This window comes from Camelina sativa, chromosome 5, assembly GCF_000633955.1.
Source record: "Camelina sativa cultivar DH55 chromosome 5, Cs, whole genome shotgun sequence".
Lineage (NCBI taxonomy): Eukaryota > Viridiplantae > Streptophyta > Magnoliopsida > Brassicales > Brassicaceae > Camelina > Camelina sativa.
In genome coordinates this window covers 17,590,725-17,608,855 of record NC_025689.1, presented here as the reverse complement: position 1 = coordinate 17,608,855, position 18,131 = coordinate 17,590,725, and the positions used below count along the sequence as shown (strand labels likewise).

The following is an 18,131-nucleotide window of genomic DNA, read 5'->3' as shown; positions in this document are numbered from 1 at the left end:
GAAGGCTAAGCAAACAATTTCTATTATAACACAGAAACATAAACTCACCGTGGAATCACACACTCGGCTCGAAGAGGATGTTCTAGGACTCCATGCCACACACAATTGACTAACTCACATAATCAATCAAGACATGCAATCCCAAACATCTACAACAGAAACCTAGTGAACCCAAACCTAGAACCGTAAGGGCTCTGATACCAAAATGAAACGACCGACCTTTTTTTTTTTATTATAATTAAATAATAAATAATAATATAATTAAATAACTACAACTAGTGGTCCCATACCCACTAGCCACCTAACCACATTCACAATCCAACAGCGGAACCACATACCAATAAATATCCAATAAAACAATAACCAATAACCAAATAAGTAATATCCAGCATTAATCCCAAACAGCATAAATCAAACAACCAGCAATCCTAACAATGCTCTAAGACTCAATTCTAGCAACCTAACAATGCCAGATAACCATACAATCAAGTCCCTAGAACATCCTCCTCTTCATTGCCTTTGATTCCACGATCACACTTTGCCTTTACCTGCACCACAAACACAAATTGAGATGCATGAGTATTTGATAAACACTCAGTGAGGCAATCCTCCCATCTACTGGGCTATACACACAAGCAATAAGATCTCTACATGCCACAAACAACAATCGATAAAACAAACCAGGCAATATACATAGCATGCAACGTCCATCGTAACTGAACAAGGGGTGTCGACCGACACCAGATGGTGTCGATCGACACTGACTATCTGGTGTCGACCGACACCAAACTGGTGTCGACCGACACCCTGCCCGACACTCCCGAAAACCCTAGTTTGTGTCGACCGACACCTCCACATGGCATCGATCGACACTCGCCAAAGTTTCGAGCCGTCCTCGCGTTGGTATAGACCGACACCCCAACTGGTGTCGACCGACACCAATGCCGAGCAACGATTTCCTTCAATCAAAAACTCCGAATCTCGCCTCCAATCTTCTCCAATCCACTCCTTGCACTCCCAGAAGCCAAACCCAGCCAAAACAGTGACGAAATACCATAGAGAACTCAAAGAAACAACCACATAAGCACCAAATCACATAAAAACTAGAGATCTTAGCTTAGATAAGCCATGGTCATGCACTCACCTCTTTCAAGAAGATTCTGACCAACAAGAACAAATTTCCTCACTCCTAGCAAGCTTCTAACACCTTCCCAGCCTTAGATCTCCCAAGAACAGCAAGGAATCTCTCAATCTCTTCCCAAAAGCTCAAGAACACTCTCTCTATTGATTTTCTCTCAAAAACGGCGAATAACACAAAATAACACGACCCTAGGTCGTTTTCTACCTCTAAAAACTCGATTTTAGGGATTCCCTAAACCAACCACGCAAACCGGACAATTAAAATTGAACCGACCAAATCGGCCACAGCTGGTGTCGATCGATGCCTCACTAGAAGGTGTCGATCGACACCCTTACCAAATTACCAAAAATTGGTTCGCGGGTGTTACACTATCCATGATTGGATTCGAATTACCAGAGTCTTCACCATCTCCACTTTTAGCTCTTTTTTTAGGATTTTGTTTATCTCTCTGGCCCCCTTTGCTTTGTGGCATACTTGAATCTCTCGACCCTGATGCTTGAGATCCCTCTAAATATCCAAAGAGACTTGAATATAATTCGCATGTGCATTATCTTTAACTCCAAAAGTTTCCGCGTCAGTATCATCTCCTAAGCCAACAACATTTTTTCCCATCGCTAATCCAACATCAAATATTAGCTGTAAATCTTCATAGTCTTCAAATATTTCATCACACATGCTTTTTGTCTTGGATGTGCCTATAAAGAAAAATATATAATATTATTAAAAATAAACTATTATAAAACTTTAAAAACTCAGTTACCTTTTCGTAATCATCCCACACATGGTTAGGAGCTGCAAACTTTTTAGTTACGGGATCCCACCCAAATGCAGAACTAAACCGAATCAGCTCTAGCATGCTATTATAGCGATTTTTCAAATTCTTCCATTTACTTTGATAGTTGTTATAAGTTTTCTCACACTGAAGTGCAGAATTCAAAGCATGCAGAATCTTTTTCTCCACTGTCATCTTGCTTATACAACCACTTGTATCATGCCAACCTTGTTTGATACCCTCTGTGAGGAGTTTGATCAACATTTTTGTTTCTCGTGCATTCCATGTTTCATATGATCCTTTTTTCTTTCCTTGTGGTTGCGGATCTCCCATTATGCTTCTAGTAAAATGACATCCCATTATACATCTAGTAAAATAACATTTATCAAATGTAAACATATATTCTAAGAACCTATAAACTTTAATATCAAGTATCATTTAAGAATACATATAGATTATGTATGATAACTAATAATCTCAGAAAAATACAAAAGATGAACTTACACGTGAAACCCAATGAGGCTGAACAAGATAGCAGTGTAACCTACAAGACACACAGGAAAAAGCAACTGTATCAAAGTGTGATAGAAAATTGCCATAGATTAATAACTTAAAAAAAAGACATGAGAACAATTACTTAAGATTGCAGTGGCGCACCTATTTTTTTCATCTTCTTTTCTCTTACGGTGTTATATAGACTTCTAAAGAAGTTGTCTAATTTAGTGGCACCAATTTCGTTAAGAGGATTTAGTTAGTGGAATGAGGTTGGCTAAGTTAGTGGCACCAAGTTCAATGAGTGGAATGAGGTTAGCTAATTTAGTGGCATCAAGATAGTGAAGAAGGTTCAACAAGTGGAAGGATAGAGAGCAGCAAGATCGTTTGTAATCAAAACAGAAAATCTAAAAAGAATGCATATATAATATAATATTTTTATCAAATACGGTGGTCAACTGTTTGTTACAAAATTTAAGATTTTAATTAAGCTCAAGATATTTAAAGATTTGATATGATCAATTCATTTTTTTTAAGTAGTGTTTAGTTTTAATTAAATAAAAATAAAAATGAAATTCAGTGTTTTTTCATTTGTTTTTGTCAAAATTTTCCTTCCTAAGCTGCAAATTCTTGAGCTTCGTACTTCTTCAGCTTAACTCTTCTAACTTTATGGCTTCGTACTTCACGACTCTTATTTATTTGAATTGAAAGAACAAAGAGAGAGATTTCATATATATCACAGCAGAGGAGAGAGGATCAAGGATCAGGCCAAGAGAAGTTTCGAGAGACTAGGAATCAACAAGCTAGATATCTTTTTGTCCGCTTCTGTGATCGATCTTCCTGTAATGAAAGGATGGTTCAAGAGCTCAGCTGCGGTGGGCCTATATGGATGAATGTCAAAGCACCGCCACACGAAATCTCTAGCCTCCGGAGAGATATCTCGACCACGCAAATTCATTATACGAGCCGCACGTTGGACCAAAGACTCAGGTATCGTCTGTGATCTCATGCGAGAACCGTAGATCATCTTATTAAGATTACCTTGGGAGGCGTACTCCATAAAGATCGAGTAGCATTCGGAGGGTTTGGTTGGGAAGTGAAGAGCGTTTGAGGCGTTGACGATGCGAGGATGATCGCGGAAACGATGCATGATCCTGAGCTCCTTGTTGAGAATGTTTCTGAGATGCATAGGCGATGGCTTCTTTGCCCAAAGTCTGGAGTTGGAGTCCTTCTCAAGAGAGACACAACCGAAGCTTCCTCTGCCAAGAAAAGAGATTGTTGTCAGCGAAGACTTGTCCACAGTCCAATCATCATCTCTGCAAATTTTCACAGTTGAAACATAGCTTCCTCTGCTGCTCTGCTGCTTCTAGTGATACTTGAAACATAGCTTCCGATCCTCTGCATCTAAAGACATGCACTTGGTTTTCATGACAACAATGACGACTACGACAACAACGACACGACAACGACGCCGACGATGACGACGACAACGACAACGACAACGAAAACGACGATGACGACGGCAATGAAGATGACGACGATGACAACGACAACGACAACGACCACGGCAATGACAACGACGATGACGACGTCACCGGATGCTATTGATTTCATCGGGAGATATCTTATGAGAAGAGAGATGAAATACTTAAAAATTGTTAGGATTGTCATCGTTCATGTTTTGGATGTAAAATACATTAAAATCTAAAGTGAAACAAAATCCATTGGAAATAGAATAACAACGATTTTACAAGTGCTTTAAAATCATCCAACAAATGTTAAATCCAATAACAGCAGATTTTATTGTATTTTCTAAAATACCTAATTGAATAACGCTGAATTTTGAAATACACCTAACTCCATTAAAATCCAAAATTGAATAACACCCCCTTAGTATCTAAATTTAGTACTTTTGCTTTTAGAACCTACTTTTTTTTTTTTTTGTACTTTCGCTTTTGTATTTCTTGTAATTTTCTTATATTTTGCTTTCTAGCTATCTAGTTAATTCTTAACAAAAATAAATTCAAAAGTTAACTCTTAATTGTTAAAATCGTATGCTATTTCAATCATAACCTAATGTACTTTGTGAAAATTTTATTTTTGTAGATAAGCTATTATTTTAGAAAAATTTATCCACTTAGGGAGTAAGTTTTTTCACCATATTGATTAAAAAACTAGAAAACATAAAGACCAAGATTTAAACCAATTTAATCATCAGTAGGTCAATAAAGATTGAAATTAAAGAGAAAAGTAGTCCTCCAATTAATATTACAAATTAATTTTTTTACTACAATATTTATTTTAACTACTTTATAATTTTTTTGACCATATTAATTACATAACTAGAAAATGTATGGCCAAGGTTTTAATGTAGAGAAACAAAAGTGAATCATTTGTAACATAAGTTTGTGGAATGTATTAAAGAGGTAATTTACTATTTTTAATTTAAAAATATCAAAAAGAGGTCAGTAAAGATTGAAATTTGAAAGGACATGACTGACGACGTGTGGCGGTCTTGTAATTGCGACATTATCAAGAAAACTGTCAAAATATCTGAAATCTAGCAAAAAATCTCTCAAGAGTATTTAAGGTTTCTATAAAAAAAAGTAACATTTCAAAGGAAGACGATATGCAATATTTTTACAAGGTATAAACACAATTGTGAGAACTGAGATCTAGTTTCTCCTTCCGAAGTGATTCGAATGTGGAGGAGCTTATCGCCGTTTAATAGTTCCGAACTGAATTGAGAGAGTTTTTGAGAATTTGAATTTGTATTGCTGCTTTTGGAAAATATTTCTGATCCCTTACAAAAGACTCCCTCCTTACATATTTATACAGACCAATTTATTATCTAATTAATGCATAATTAATAGGGCACGATTTGCGCGACCCAATTAATCCTCTTGAATGCGGGAATCTTTGACCGGGCCCGAGCTGCGAGCTGACCAACATGGATCATCTCCGCGCTCACTTCCTTCCTCCGGGCCTGATGGGCCGATCAGTAATACGCTCTTGGCCCATTAGACAAGCCCAGCCTAGGCCCCTTTGCTTATTGCCCGAGATGGCAGATCGTGGGTACAACAGTTGCCCCCCAAGTCTCCCGAGCTGAACAGTTTGGGGGACTTTTAACCTTCAAGCGATCGATTTTGGGAAACTGAATATCCCCCATATCTCCACGATTTGATCGTGGTAATGATGAGATTTGCCTTCCCGAACAAGCCTCCGGGCCCACTAGGTGGCGTGTTAGCTATAAGAGAGAGAGAGAGAGAACGGTGCGAGACCTTTCACTTCCCCAGGTAATCATCACTCCCTGGTTCCGTGTATAAAGGTAAACTCGACTTCTCTCTTTCACTCTTAATCCCCAATTGTGCATGTGTTTTCTCCGTTTTTTGACTTTCTCTCTTTCCTTCTGTGAACTTCTTTACTTTCACCGGAAAATCCTTCACTCTCCCTTTATTTCTTACTACTTTTACCGGAAAAGCATGTCTCCGCCGAAATCCTCATCGGGAAAAACCGCAAAACCTTTAATTCCGGGCGTTTTCGGCCCCCACCAGCCGTCGATTCTCTCTGCGGAAAGCATAGCCGAGATTAGAGGATCCACCAGGATTCCGTCGGAGGTCGAGATCAGATTCCCGGAGGCTCATGAGTCTCCGGTGAACCCCCCTCCAGGGTACTGTTGCGCGTTCGAGATATTCTTCTCTGCGTGCGGTCTGTCATTCCCCCTTCCCGAACTCATCGTGACGATGATGTTCGAACTGGGCTTCGCTCTTCCCCAGATGTGCCCCAACTTTGTTCGGACTGTCTTGTGCCTTCAAACTCTGGGGGAGGAGTTCAACTACCAGTTGTCATTGGCCGACTTCCTCCAGGTGTACACGGTGAAGACTGGTCGTACCAAGGGCACACTCTACGTAAGCCCGCTTGCCGGGCTAAAGGTCTTTGACGACCTGCCCGAGAAGGATGAAAAGTGGCGGAAGTCCTATTTCTTCTTCCCGGTTAACGAGCTCACTTTCGGCCACCGCGTGAGTTCGCACGTATCAAAGTGGACTTCGAAAATTGGTAGAATGGAGTTCCTTGCTAGGTCCAAGTTAAGTATTGCTTGACTTTCCGTCTCACCTTTTAACTGTTTCTTTTTCAGATCACTTCAAACGCGGATTGCTTTGCCCCACATTCGCGGAGTTTTTCTCGAGGTTCTGCAGCCATGGACAAATTGCTTGGGATTCTTTCTCCTGCGAAATGATCAGAGAGTCCACGGTGAGGCTCGGAAGACGTTCTCTAGTCTGTTCTACCCCCGTGAGCGTTTCGGAGATGAATTATAGGGAAGAAAGGACATGCCGAGCTACCAAAAAAGAGGCAAAGAAACAGATGGCGATGGCCCTTGCTGAAGGCAAAGCTCGCCTTTCTAACAAGAATTCCTCCGGATCCTCCGTTCTCGAGGTGAGCGGGACTTCCGCACCTCCAACTGGCTCTCCCGAGCTTGGTACAGAATCAACTAGGGCTCCTGCTGGCCCGTTGGTTCCCTCCGTGATTGTCATTGCTGATTCTAGCGATGAGCCACGGGAGGTCGCTGCTTCCCTCCCGGCATCGAAGAAAACCTCTGCTGAGATTTCCTCTCAGCAAACCGATTCATCGAAGAAGAGGAAGGAGCCCGAGACCGCCTCCTCTTCTCGTGAAAAAGTCCGAGCCCGGACTGGCTCATTAGGGGATGAGCAAAATAAACCGAGCTCGAAAGACAGGGGTCCCTCCTCAGAGAGGAGATCTAAAGAGGCCCCCCCGCCTAGAGATTCCGGGGACTCCTCTAGGAGGAACCCGCTGAAGGAACAACGTCCTCTCGCCCGAGGTAATAGATTTTCTGAGGTGCTCTTAAGTTTATACCTTTGACTGTTCGATAGTTGATGACTGAAATGACTTGCCCAAAAATCTTTCAGTCCCCCCTGCATCCCCAGCTGACCTAATGAGGAGCTACGTACAGCCTGGAGTTCGGATTCCGGCGTTTGCTGACATGACCGAGGTCAATCGTGCGAACTACTTCCGTTTTACGGTTAAAATCGGCGAGGTAATACCCTTTGGCCCCTTTTTTTTTCTTATCATTTTATCCGCTTCTTGACGAGCTGACTTTCCAGCTAATGATCGAGTTCAACTCCTCGGTGGCGTCCTACGAGGATTAATTGTTCGCCTCCCCTTCATCTTCCGAGGTGAACCTTCTTCAAGAGAGGATCGCTGACCTGGAAGCCCAGGTGAAAGAGTACGCCAGGCTGGAGGCTGAGAATGCTAGCACCGTAGCGAAAGCCGAGCAAATCCGAGCGCGGATGAAGAAGGCTGAAATAGAGGTGCTCGACCTTGGGGTTGCCAACGAAGACCTCCGAGACAAACTGAAGAAGGCGGGGGACCTTTACTTCGAAGCGGCGGAGGACGCAAAGGCAGCCAAGAATAGGTTGCACGAGATCGAGCTTCGCAATCAGCTACTCGAAGCTGGCAACAGCTGCGAGATTGAGAGGGTGCGAAGGGAGGAGAGGCAGGCAATGAGGCGGACTCTCCGTCCTCTGGTTGAGGAGGTGAGGGTCACCTTCGAAGAGAGGGAGAAGCTAGCTCCGCTCCAGGTCCGAGCTGCTGAGATTAGGGCGAACCGGATGCTGATCGAGGAGATCGCCAGAGGAGAGATCCAAGACATGGAGGCCGAGCTCGGACTCCTGAAAGCTGACGAAGAGGTGGCGGACGAGAAGGTTTCGAAGGTAACTCCTCGTGACCTCGACTTCTCAGTATTCTCAGATCTTTTGGCGGATACACCCGATCTCTTGTGCAGCGAGAACCCGCTAAGCGTCATAATCGATGAGTGCGGCACTAATCTCGGGCAAATGTCAAAGCAGGGAATGGACGATTTTCTGGCGAACAGCAGGCCGGAAGAGGAGCTCGCAGAGATGGGCTTGGCCCTATCCGAAGCGGCGTCTGATCCCGCTCTTCCTAATCCTTAGTTTTCATTTTGGGGTTGTTTTGGCACGGGTTGCCCCCCTGTTTGTAGTATTTATTTTCAGACTCGCTTTGGAGTGCTTTGGTCGTGGTGACCACTCCATAAAAAATTTTGTTTTGTCATCTTAAATGCGAACCTAATTTCCGTAATCTTTTGTTTTAAAAGATGATACGAGCAGGAATAAACACGAAGTGAGAACTTCGGTTAAGTAGTTCGAAAAGATGACACCCCAACTTTAATAAGTAAAGCTGAGTACGAAGTGGATACTTCGGTTTAGATAAGAAACTAAGTTTTGACTTTACTAAGTAAAGTGGAGTACAAAGTAAGAACTTCGGTTTAGAGTTTTCGCAACGTTAAGCTTTAAAGTAAAGCTGAGTACGAAGTGAAAACTTCGGTTTAGACCTGCGAAGATGAACCTCGGCTTAAATAATATACGCGAAGTCAGACTTCGGCTTTTTTTTTTTTTTTTTTTTTTTTTTTTTTTGAGGAACCATTATTAATAAAAAAGTTTAAGAAAACTTTAAATTTTATTAATATGGATAGCTGGACCTGAAGTGGGCTGCCTACGTACCCTTATCGGGATCAAGCTAAATCGTAGTTCGATACAAATAAAAGAGTTTAAGGTGCAAAGAATTCCAAGACCTCGAGACTGGTTTTCCCTCTGAATCCTCGAGCTGATAGACTCCATTTCGGACTTCGCGAGTAATTCTGTACGGTCCCTCCCAATAATTCCCAGCTTTTCTGCATTGAGCTCCTCGGTGTTCTTGTAGACTTTCCGGCGGGTCTGCTTCGGATTTTGGAGTTCTAGTACCGAGCTACTGCGTTCTGGTAATTCTGGATCCAAACCAAGGCCTGGTCCTGACGCTCGTTGATTGTATCGAGAGTATCCTGTAGGAATTCTTCATTCTCCTCAGCTCGGAGTGGGTTTAGCGAGGTACGGATTCTGAGCACTTCTATATCGGCTGGGACTACGGCATCAACTCCGTAAACCAGGGAGAAAGGTGTCTCATTAGTGGCCCGACGAGGTGTTGTTCGGATCGCCCAGAGGACGCTCTGCAGTTCGTCCGGCCAGCGCCCCTTGCGAGCATCGAGCCGTTTCTTCAAGTTGGCAAGTATGACCTTATTCATCGCCTCGGCTTGCCCATTACCTTGTGGGTAACGAGGAGTTGATTTATTGAGTCGAATTTTCCACTTCGCGCAGAACTCTTCGAACTTCGAGGAGATGAACTGTGGACCATTGTCCATGATGATTTCACACGGGACGCCGTAGCGATAGATTATGCTCTTAAGCACGAACTGTTCCACTTCGTCACTTGTTACTTTCGCATAGGCTGCCGCTTCTACCCACTTGGAGAAATATTCAGTAAGAGCGAGCACGTACTGAACTCCTCCTGGTCCTCGATGTAATGGACCGATGATATCCATAGACCACCTCATGAATGGGTAAGGTGCGGACACCGAAGACAGGAGCTCGGTAGGTTAATGAATTGACGGGGCGTGCTTCTGACACTTATCACAAGCTCGAGAATACCTTTCGCAGTCCGTGACCATGGTAGGCCAGAAGTAACCTTGCCTTTTGATTTTGAAAGCCAGAGTCCGACCTCCGGAGTGATTTCCATTGGGACCACCGTGAACAGCTCGCATTAGCATTGCGGGCTCACTACCAGCCACACATGTTAGATAAGGAAAAGCTACACTTCAGCGTAGAAGTATTCCGTTGTGAACGCAGTACCGCGCACTGACAACCTTGAGTTTCCTGGCTGCCCATTTGTCGGCTGGGAGTTCCCCTTTTTCCAAGTAAGCCCAGATAGGGCTCCGCCAGTCATCTGCCCCAGCTGTTAGAATTCGTGCCGCTCGGAGTAGCATGTGGGATAACAGCTTGATTGTCAATTGGTGAGCCTGACGGTTCCGGAATTTGACTCGCGTCTAGCTCGGCCAGAGGTGGGTGAACTTCCATCGGAGTAGGCATAACGGGGGCTGGGTCCTCTAGAGGCAAAGAGTCCGCAGACGCCTTGCGAGCTGCCTCCTATGCAGCCAGCTGCATTTTCATTGCCCGGGTGACGACGTTTGAGTTTTCTAGTCGAATGCTCAGATAATGGATAATTTCGACGGGGATAATCCTGGTCGTCGCGGGATCCGAAGTGGATGCCGAAGATGCTAAAGCGTCCGTGGCGGAGTTTTCACTTCGTGGGATCTTAGTGATTTCAAAATCCTCGAACTTAGCGACTAGTTCTCGAGCTGTGGACAAATAAGCCTCCATACGACCATCCTTTGTCTCGTACTCCCCCAAAAACTGGTTGGTGACCAGCTGCGAATCGCAAAAAGCTCGGAGTTTTCGGACACCAATCCCCACTGCGAGGCGTAAACCAGCAAGGAAGGATTTGTACTCGGCTTCATTGTTGGACGCACTGAAAGCCAAGCGAAATGACTGCTCGATCACTTCGCCTATAGGAGAAGTGAGGCGGACCCCAATTCCTGCTCCCGACTTGGAAGAAGCGCCATCGACATACAACGTCCATGGGGCTTCGACATTGTCGCTAACCGAAAAGGCTAGTGGGAGTTTGATCAAAAAATCAGCCAGCACTTGCACCTTTGCACAAGTTCGAGTCCGGAACTCGATGTCGTATTCACTCAACTCGACAGACCATTTAGCTAGCCTCCCGGATTTGCTCGGACTATGTAATACCGTCCGTAGTGGTTGCGTCGTCAGGATTATGATTGTATGGGACTGGAAGTAAGGCCGCAGCTTTCTTGCCGAAGTGACTACTGCTAGGGCCAATTTCTCCATCATAGGGTACCTGGACTCCGCCCCAGTAAATGACTTGCTGATGTAGAAAATTGGTCGCTGCTCCCCCCTTTCCTTACGAACCAAGACTCCGCTGACAGCACTGTCCGAGACGGCTACGTAAAGAAAAATCGGCTCACCGAACTCGGGTTTAGCCAAGACCGGCGGTTCAGATAGATAGGCTTTGAGCTGAGCAAACGCCTCTTCGCACTTTGCATCCCACGAGAAATTTTTTCCCCGTTTTCGCAGCAACTAGTAGAACGGGAGGCATTTGTCCGTAGATCGAGAGATGAAGCGGTTGAGGGCTGCGATCCGTCCGTTAAGGCGTTGCACTTCGCGTAAAGTCCTAGGAGAACTCATAGACAAGAAAGCATTGATCTGCCTCGGATTCGCCTCAATTCCTCTCTCTGTGACGATATACCCCAAAAAATCCCCTGATGGGACTGCAAAGGTGCATTTCGTGGGGTTAAGCTTCATCCCGAACTGATTCAGGATGTCGAAGCAAACTTTCAGATCCGCGAGATGCGAGCTGGCTTCCATTGATTTTACCAGCATGTCATCGATGTAAACTTCCATGGTCTTTCCGAGCTGGTGCTCGAACATTCGATTTACCAGTCTCTGGTAAGTTGCTCCCGCATTCTTTAACCCGAAAGGCATCACCTTGTAACAGTAAGTCCCGCGGTCTGAAATGAATGCAGTCTTCTCCTGATCGTCTGGGTTCATAAGGATTTGGTTGTAGCCTGAGAAAGCATCCATGAAAGACATCAACTCGTGCCCCGAGGTGGATTCAACTAGCCCGATCGATGTACAGAAGTGGAAAGCTATCCTTGGGGCAGGCCTTATTCAGGTCGGTGAAATCAACGTAGACTCGTGACTTTCCATTCTTTTTCTTGACTACCACTGTGTTTGCGAGCCACTCAGGGTACTTTACTTCACGTATCTGTCCTGCCTTCAACAAACGTTCAACCTCTTTGTTAACGATTTCAGCTCGCTCAGGACCCAGCTTCCTTCGCTTCTGCTTTACAGGTCGGAACGTCGGGTCCACATTCAGCTCATGGGAGATAACCTCTGAACTGATACCGGGCATCTCGTCTACGGACCACGCGAAGGTAGCTATCCTTTCCTTTAGGAAGGTTATCAGACTGGCGCGGAGCTCGTCACCCAACCCCACTCCGATCTTGATTTCCTGATCCGGAAACTTGTCATTGATGAAAATGGACTCAGTGAGGTCACCTTTTAACTGCTTCCGAACTGGATTCTTCGGGACCTCGAGCTGTGGTTGCTATTGGACCAGGAGCTTGTGACTTGCGTGGTAACAGCTCCTTGCCGTCCTTTGGCTTCCTAGAACCTCCCATACTCCTTGCGGGGTCGGAAATTTGACGCACTGATGGTAAGTCAAGGCCACTGCTTTCATCTGGTAGAGCCAAGGAGTTCCCAAAATAATATTATAGGCTGCAGGTCTGTCGAAAACCGTGAACTCAAGGACATTGACGTTTCGCTGGTGAACGAGACCAAAGGTGAGGGCGGTCCTACGATGTGTTCTTTCCCGATACCCATTCTAGCAAGCGTCTCGAGGAAAATCAGGTCTACCGAACTCCCAGTGTCAATTAGGATTCGGCAGACTTCGTGGTTCGCCACGTCAAGCGAAATGACGAGTGCGTCATCGTGCGGAGTGTTCAGCTCCTCAGTTTCCTTCTCGGAGAAAGAAATTTCAGGTAGATCGCTTGCTGCAACCTTAGCTCGCTTCGGCTGGGGGCTGTTGAGCTTCCGTTGATGGTCTTTGATCGTAATGACGAAGTTCCGAAAGAGGCGCGATCCCCCCATTATCACGTCGATTCTTTTCTTGGGGAGTTCATTGCCATCGGACTGCTTCGGTTTCTTTGAAGCTGGAGCATCTTCATCCACCTCGGGAGTCGCTTTCTGCTCCAACTCCTCGATCGTTACGTTTGGCATTTCTCCCGCCACGTACTTTTCTGCGAGGAGGTGCATCAGCTTCTTGCAGTCACGAGTGGAATGACTGTTGGTTTTATGGAGCTCGCAATACGTGTCATCTCGGACCCACTTGTTACTTGGGAGTACACCACTCTTGGAGTGCGGTGAGAATGAAGGTTTGGACGGTGAATTCTTTGGAGAATTCTTTTTAGGAGATTGAGTGACTGCGAACGTGCTCGGCCCGGACTTCGGAGTCGTAGGCGGAGTCTTTTTAGCGGGCGCTTCGAACCGTGGTTTTCCTGTAAGGGGAGCGTTTTGCTTTTGCGCAGCGGCGATTTTGTCTTCCTCTGCGACTATCCAATTCGATGCCCGGTGTAACGCGTCCTGAATGGTTGGGAACCGATTCACAGACAACTCTTCACGGAAGCGAGATTCATGCTAGAGGCCGTTTTTAAGCGCGGCCAGGGCTGTGGAGTCAGGGAGTCCTGGAATCTTGACCTGGATCTCCTTGAACTTTGTTATATAAGACCGAAGAGACTCTCCAGCCTTTTGGCTTAAGTTCCAAAGCTGAGCATCTGTCACCGCAGTTTCGATTAGGCTAGAATACTGCTTGACGAACAAGGTTGACAGCTCGGTGAAGTTTGTTATGGAGCCGGCTGCTAAAGATGCGAACCAAAGCAGTACCTGTCCACAAAACGTTTCTGCGAACAACTTGCATTACCAGGCGTCTGCTTCGTGGGGCTCGAGGTCCACCCGGCTAGCTGTCAACAAGAAAGTCTTGAGGTGATTGGTCGGGTCCCCTTTTCCTTCGTAACTAGAGAACTTAATTTTGCCAGTATCCTTGATGCAGACTCGGGCTATTTGATCGGAAAAAGGAGTTCACCTTGACTCCTCGATCACTCGAAAGATATCCGGAGCTGAAGTGGTCGCACTGTGCATCACAGACCGCATGTCCCGGATTTCGCTTTGCATGCGGAAGATCTCGGGATTGGTAACATACCCCAAAGTCGAAGTGTTTCCATCCACAGGGAGTAGAAGATGGACTGGGACCTCGGAAGATCTGATGGTGCCGGGCTGAACCGGAGTGTGGCCATCGCCAACCAGCGGTGGCACTGTTTGCGTGTTGATTTGAGGTGGGAACAAATCTCCCGGGGTGACATTTGTTTCTGCCACCTGCGAGGTGGAAGGTGGAGTCACACCGGAGAAATCCAAAGCACGCCGGCGTGGGTTTTGGTCAGAGGACAGGAGGTCGACCCGATCGGCGTACGCGCGGTGGGAGGCTGAGAGGTCTGCTACGGACGTCGTGACTTCCTCTAGACGGGTGGAAACCTGACCCTCCAAGCTGTCAAAACGTTCAGTATGAGCGGCGGAGGCAGCTTGCTGTCGTTCGGACTTCTCAGACAAGTCCTGCAGGAGCTTCTGGATCACCTCCAAGGATGCCTAATTGGGAGAGCCGGTTGCCATAACGGTGGTTGTGCGTAGTGTATTTGCGTGCGAAGTTGGAACTAATGAGAGTCAGGCGATAACTCCCCTCCTTCTAACGCCAAATGTGAGAACTGAGATCTAGTTTCTCCTTCCGAAGTGATTCGAATGTGGAGGAGCTTATCGCCGTTTAATAGTTCCGAACTGAATTGAGAGAGTTTTTGAGAATTTGAATTTGTATTGCTGCTTTTGGAAAATATCTCTGATCCCTTACAAAAGACTCCCTCCTTACATATTTATACAGACCAATTTATTATCTAATTAATGCATAATTAATAGGGCACGATTTGCGCGACCCAATTAATCCTCTTAGATGTGGGAATCTTTGACCGGGCCCGAGCTGCGAGCTGACCAACACGGATCATCTCCGCGCTCACTTCCTTCCTCCGGGCCTGATGGGCCGATCAGTAATACGCTCCCCTTATAGGATATATATTGGAGTGAAAAACTAATTATTTAATTGAAAATGTCCAAAACATGGTCAATTAATAAAGATTAAAATTTGAATGGCCAAATATGGAATTTTTTTTTGGCTGGTTAATACACGAATAATTAAAAAAATCACACAAACTAGAATATAAAAGATTTTAGAGTAAACAAAAGTGAAATCATTTGAAGGATATTAAAGACAGAATTAACCATTTTTAAATAATAATTTTCTTGTAATTTTTTTATATTTTGCTTTCTAGCTATCTAGTTAATTCTTAACAAAAATAAATTCAAAAGTTAACTCTTAATTGTTAAAATCGTATGCTATTTCAATCATAACCTAATGTACTTTGTGAAAATTTTAATTTTGTAGATAAGCTATTATTTTAGACAAATTTATCCACTTAGGGAGTAAGTTTTTCACCATATTGATTAAAAAACTAGAAAACATATATAAAGACCAAGATTTAAACCAATTTAATCATCAGTAGGTCAATAAAGATTGAAATTAAAGAGAAAAGTAGTCCTCCAATTAATATTACAAATTAATTTTTTTACTACAATATTTATTTTAACTACTTTATAATTTTTTTGACCATATTAATTACATAACTAGAAAATGTATGGCCAAGGTTTTAATGTAGAGAAACAAAAGTGAATCATTTGTAACATAAGTTTGTGGAATGTATTAAAGAGGTAATTAACTATTTTTAATTTAAAAATATCAAAAGGAGGTCAGTAAAGATTGAAATTTGAAAGGACATGACTGACGACGTGTGGCGGTCTTGTAATTGCGACATTATCAAGAAAACTGTCAAAATATCTGAAATCTAGCAAAAAATCTCTCAAGAGTATTTAAGGTTTCTATAAAAAAAAGTAACATTTCAAAGGAAGAATATATGCAATATTTTTACAAGGTATAAACACAATAAGGTCTAAGTTTGAACTTTTGCTTTTATTTTTTTGATTCTCATTTCTTGTGTTTAAAATTTCAGTTAAGTAATTTACTACGATTCACTAAATAAAAACTCAACGGTTAGTTATTTACTGAACAAAGATTTAAGGTTTTATATGTGAAATCTAATATTTCAAGTGAAATATATTGTTTCAAGTTATAAACATGATAATTTTTAGTATCTAAGTTTAGAACTTTTGCTTTTAAGCCTATTTGTTCTCATCAGTGTTCTAAAATGCGGCCTACGCGGGTGCCTAGGCGGCGGTTATACGCTATGCGGTGATCGAGCGTCTCGAATTTTAGCTATGCGGTAATTTATGCGGTTTTAAATAATTCGGACGCCTAATAGCATTTAGGCGGATATTATGCGGTCTACGCGGACGCCTGTACGGATTCTAGGCGGTATGTTGACTAAAATGATAAAAAGTACTGTAATTAAATATTTTTTAAAATATTGTTTTTGTTTCAAATAAATATTATAATTAGCCTCTAAAGTCTAAACTTATGAAATTTAATTTGCTTCCAAAGTAATTATAAACTTACATTTTGTCAATTTTACAAATTTTTGAATGGATTATGTTTTTTTTTGTTTAAATTGTGAGATTATTATAGATTCTAAACTATTTTGATAGATAAGAGTTTTGTTTTATGTTTTTCTGAAATTAAAGTGTATAAGTTTTCATCCTATATATATATGTAAATATTATTTTTATGTAAATATATATTTATATATCTAAAATATATAATCCGCCTAGATTCCGCTTAGGCACCCGCATATACGGTTAGGCGCTAGGCGTTTGCCCACCGCGTAGCAAGCGCATAGCGCGTTTTAGAACACTGGTTCTCATTCTTTTTGTCCATAATTTCACTTACTTAGTGCTTATAATTTACTTATGTATTGCTTTATAATTATCTAGTTAATTCTTAACATAAATCCATTCAAAAATTAATTATTAATTATCAAAACAATATGCTATTTCAATCATAATCTAATGTGCTTAGTTTTTTACCCAATCAATAGTTAACTGGAAAATAACATAGCTATGTTTTGTGAAAATTATTTTGGTAGGTAATCTATACATATTTGACTAATTTATCAACAAAATCAAGTAAATCAATTATGGGATATATATTAGAGTGAAAAACTAATTATTTAATTGAAAATGTCCAAAACATGGTCAATTAATAAAGATTAAAATTTGAATGGCCAAATATGGAATTTTTTTTTGGCTGGTTAATACACAAATAATTAAAAAAATCACACAAACTAGAATATAAAAGACTTTAGAGTAAACAAAAGTGAAATCATTTGAAGGATATTAAAGACAGAATTAACCATTTTTAAATGATAATACCAAAAAGAGGTCAATAAAGATTGAAATTTATTTTGCTACTTTATAATTTTTTTGATCATATTAATTACAGAAGTAGAAAATGGAAGACCAAGATTTTAATTCAAAGAAAAGTCAATTATTTGTATTTTGTTGGATAAGTTTGTGGAAAGTATTAAAGAAGAAAATTAATCATTTTTAATTTTAAAGATTGTAATTTGAAAGGTCATGACGTGTGGTGGTCTAGTAATTGCCACACTATCAAGAAAACTGTCAAAGAGATCTGAAATCTAGCAAAAAAAAATATCTGTCACCGAATTGAAAAGGTTCTTCTTCTTCTCTTCCTTACTTCCCTAATCTTTCGTACTTATAACCTGACATCGTAGCTTTGTGTGAAATTTAGGGTTTTAGGCAGAGAACATGGCTACAACGTCTCTAAGCAAGAGGAAGTCTATCAAAACCGAAGGCAGTTTGGTGAAAGATAGGTTAAGTGATTTGCAAGGAATCGGTTAGCACCAGTATCTTGTCGTGGCGTTGGAAAGATCTCTGGTCACAGGTTCCTGCTTTGGATTTGGGTTACGGTGATTTCAAAGATACTGATTTCGATTTGATGGGCTTTATAGATTGTTTTTTGGAACCTGACCTGGCTTTAGACTCGTTCAAGTTGGTTTATGATGTCGATATTGAGCACTGTCATGAGAGTTTTGTGTCCACGATAGATGAAGTGGTTGAGCGTGGAGTTAGTCATCTAACTATTCTGAATATGGTGGATGTTGATGATGCCTTGGTTAGGATGCCTCTCTCGCTCTATTCATGCTCGACATTGGTGGATTTGACTCTCTACGCT

General features: G+C 42.5%; 2 protein-coding genes and 1 pseudogene across 2 annotated transcripts; 2 read left to right on the top strand and 1 right to left on the bottom strand.

Moving 5' to 3' along the window:
- On the bottom strand, positions 1,649 to 2,177 carry LOC104789343 (uncharacterized protein At2g29880-like). The gene is made up of 2 exons (XM_010515059.1): positions 1,902 to 2,177; positions 1,649 to 1,777 (listed from the first exon to the last, which is right to left on the bottom strand). The coding sequence occupies exons 1-2, from the start codon at positions 2,175 to 2,177 to the stop codon at positions 1,649 to 1,651; spliced, it is 405 nt and encodes a 134-aa protein (XP_010513361.1).
- On the top strand, positions 5,888 to 8,374 carry LOC109132868 (uncharacterized protein At3g60930, chloroplastic-like). The gene is made up of 5 exons (XM_019245308.1): positions 5,888 to 6,461; positions 6,541 to 7,242; positions 7,331 to 7,458; positions 7,526 to 7,549; positions 7,640 to 8,374. Exons 1-5 carry the CDS (start codon positions 5,888 to 5,890, stop codon positions 8,372 to 8,374), a joined length of 2,163 nt encoding a protein of 720 aa, XP_019100853.1.
- LOC104787130 overlaps positions 17,547 to 18,131 on the top strand; it is a 2,193-nt pseudogene continuing 1,608 nt past the window's right edge.

Bases quoted from the DNA above. Each gene is read 5' to 3' on its own strand.
- LOC109132868 (XM_019245308.1), top strand. From the start codon at position 5,888: ATGTCTCCGCCGAAATCCTCATCGGGAAAAACCGCAAAACCTTTAATT. The intron at 6,462-6,540 runs GTAGAATGGAGT...TTTCTTTTTCAG, and splicing joins AAAGTGGACTTCGAAAATTG to ATCACTTCAAACGCGGATTG. The intron at 7,243-7,330 runs GTAATAGATTTT...AAAATCTTTCAG, and splicing joins ACAACGTCCTCTCGCCCGAG to TCCCCCCTGCATCCCCAGCT.
- LOC104789343 (XM_010515059.1), bottom strand. From the start codon at position 2,177: ATGTTGATCAAACTCCTCACAGAGGGTATCAAACAAGGTTGGCATGAT. The intron at 1,778-1,901 runs GTAACTGAGTTT...GAAGATTTACAG, and splicing joins TGTGGGATGATTACGAAAAG to CTAATATTTGATGTTGGATT.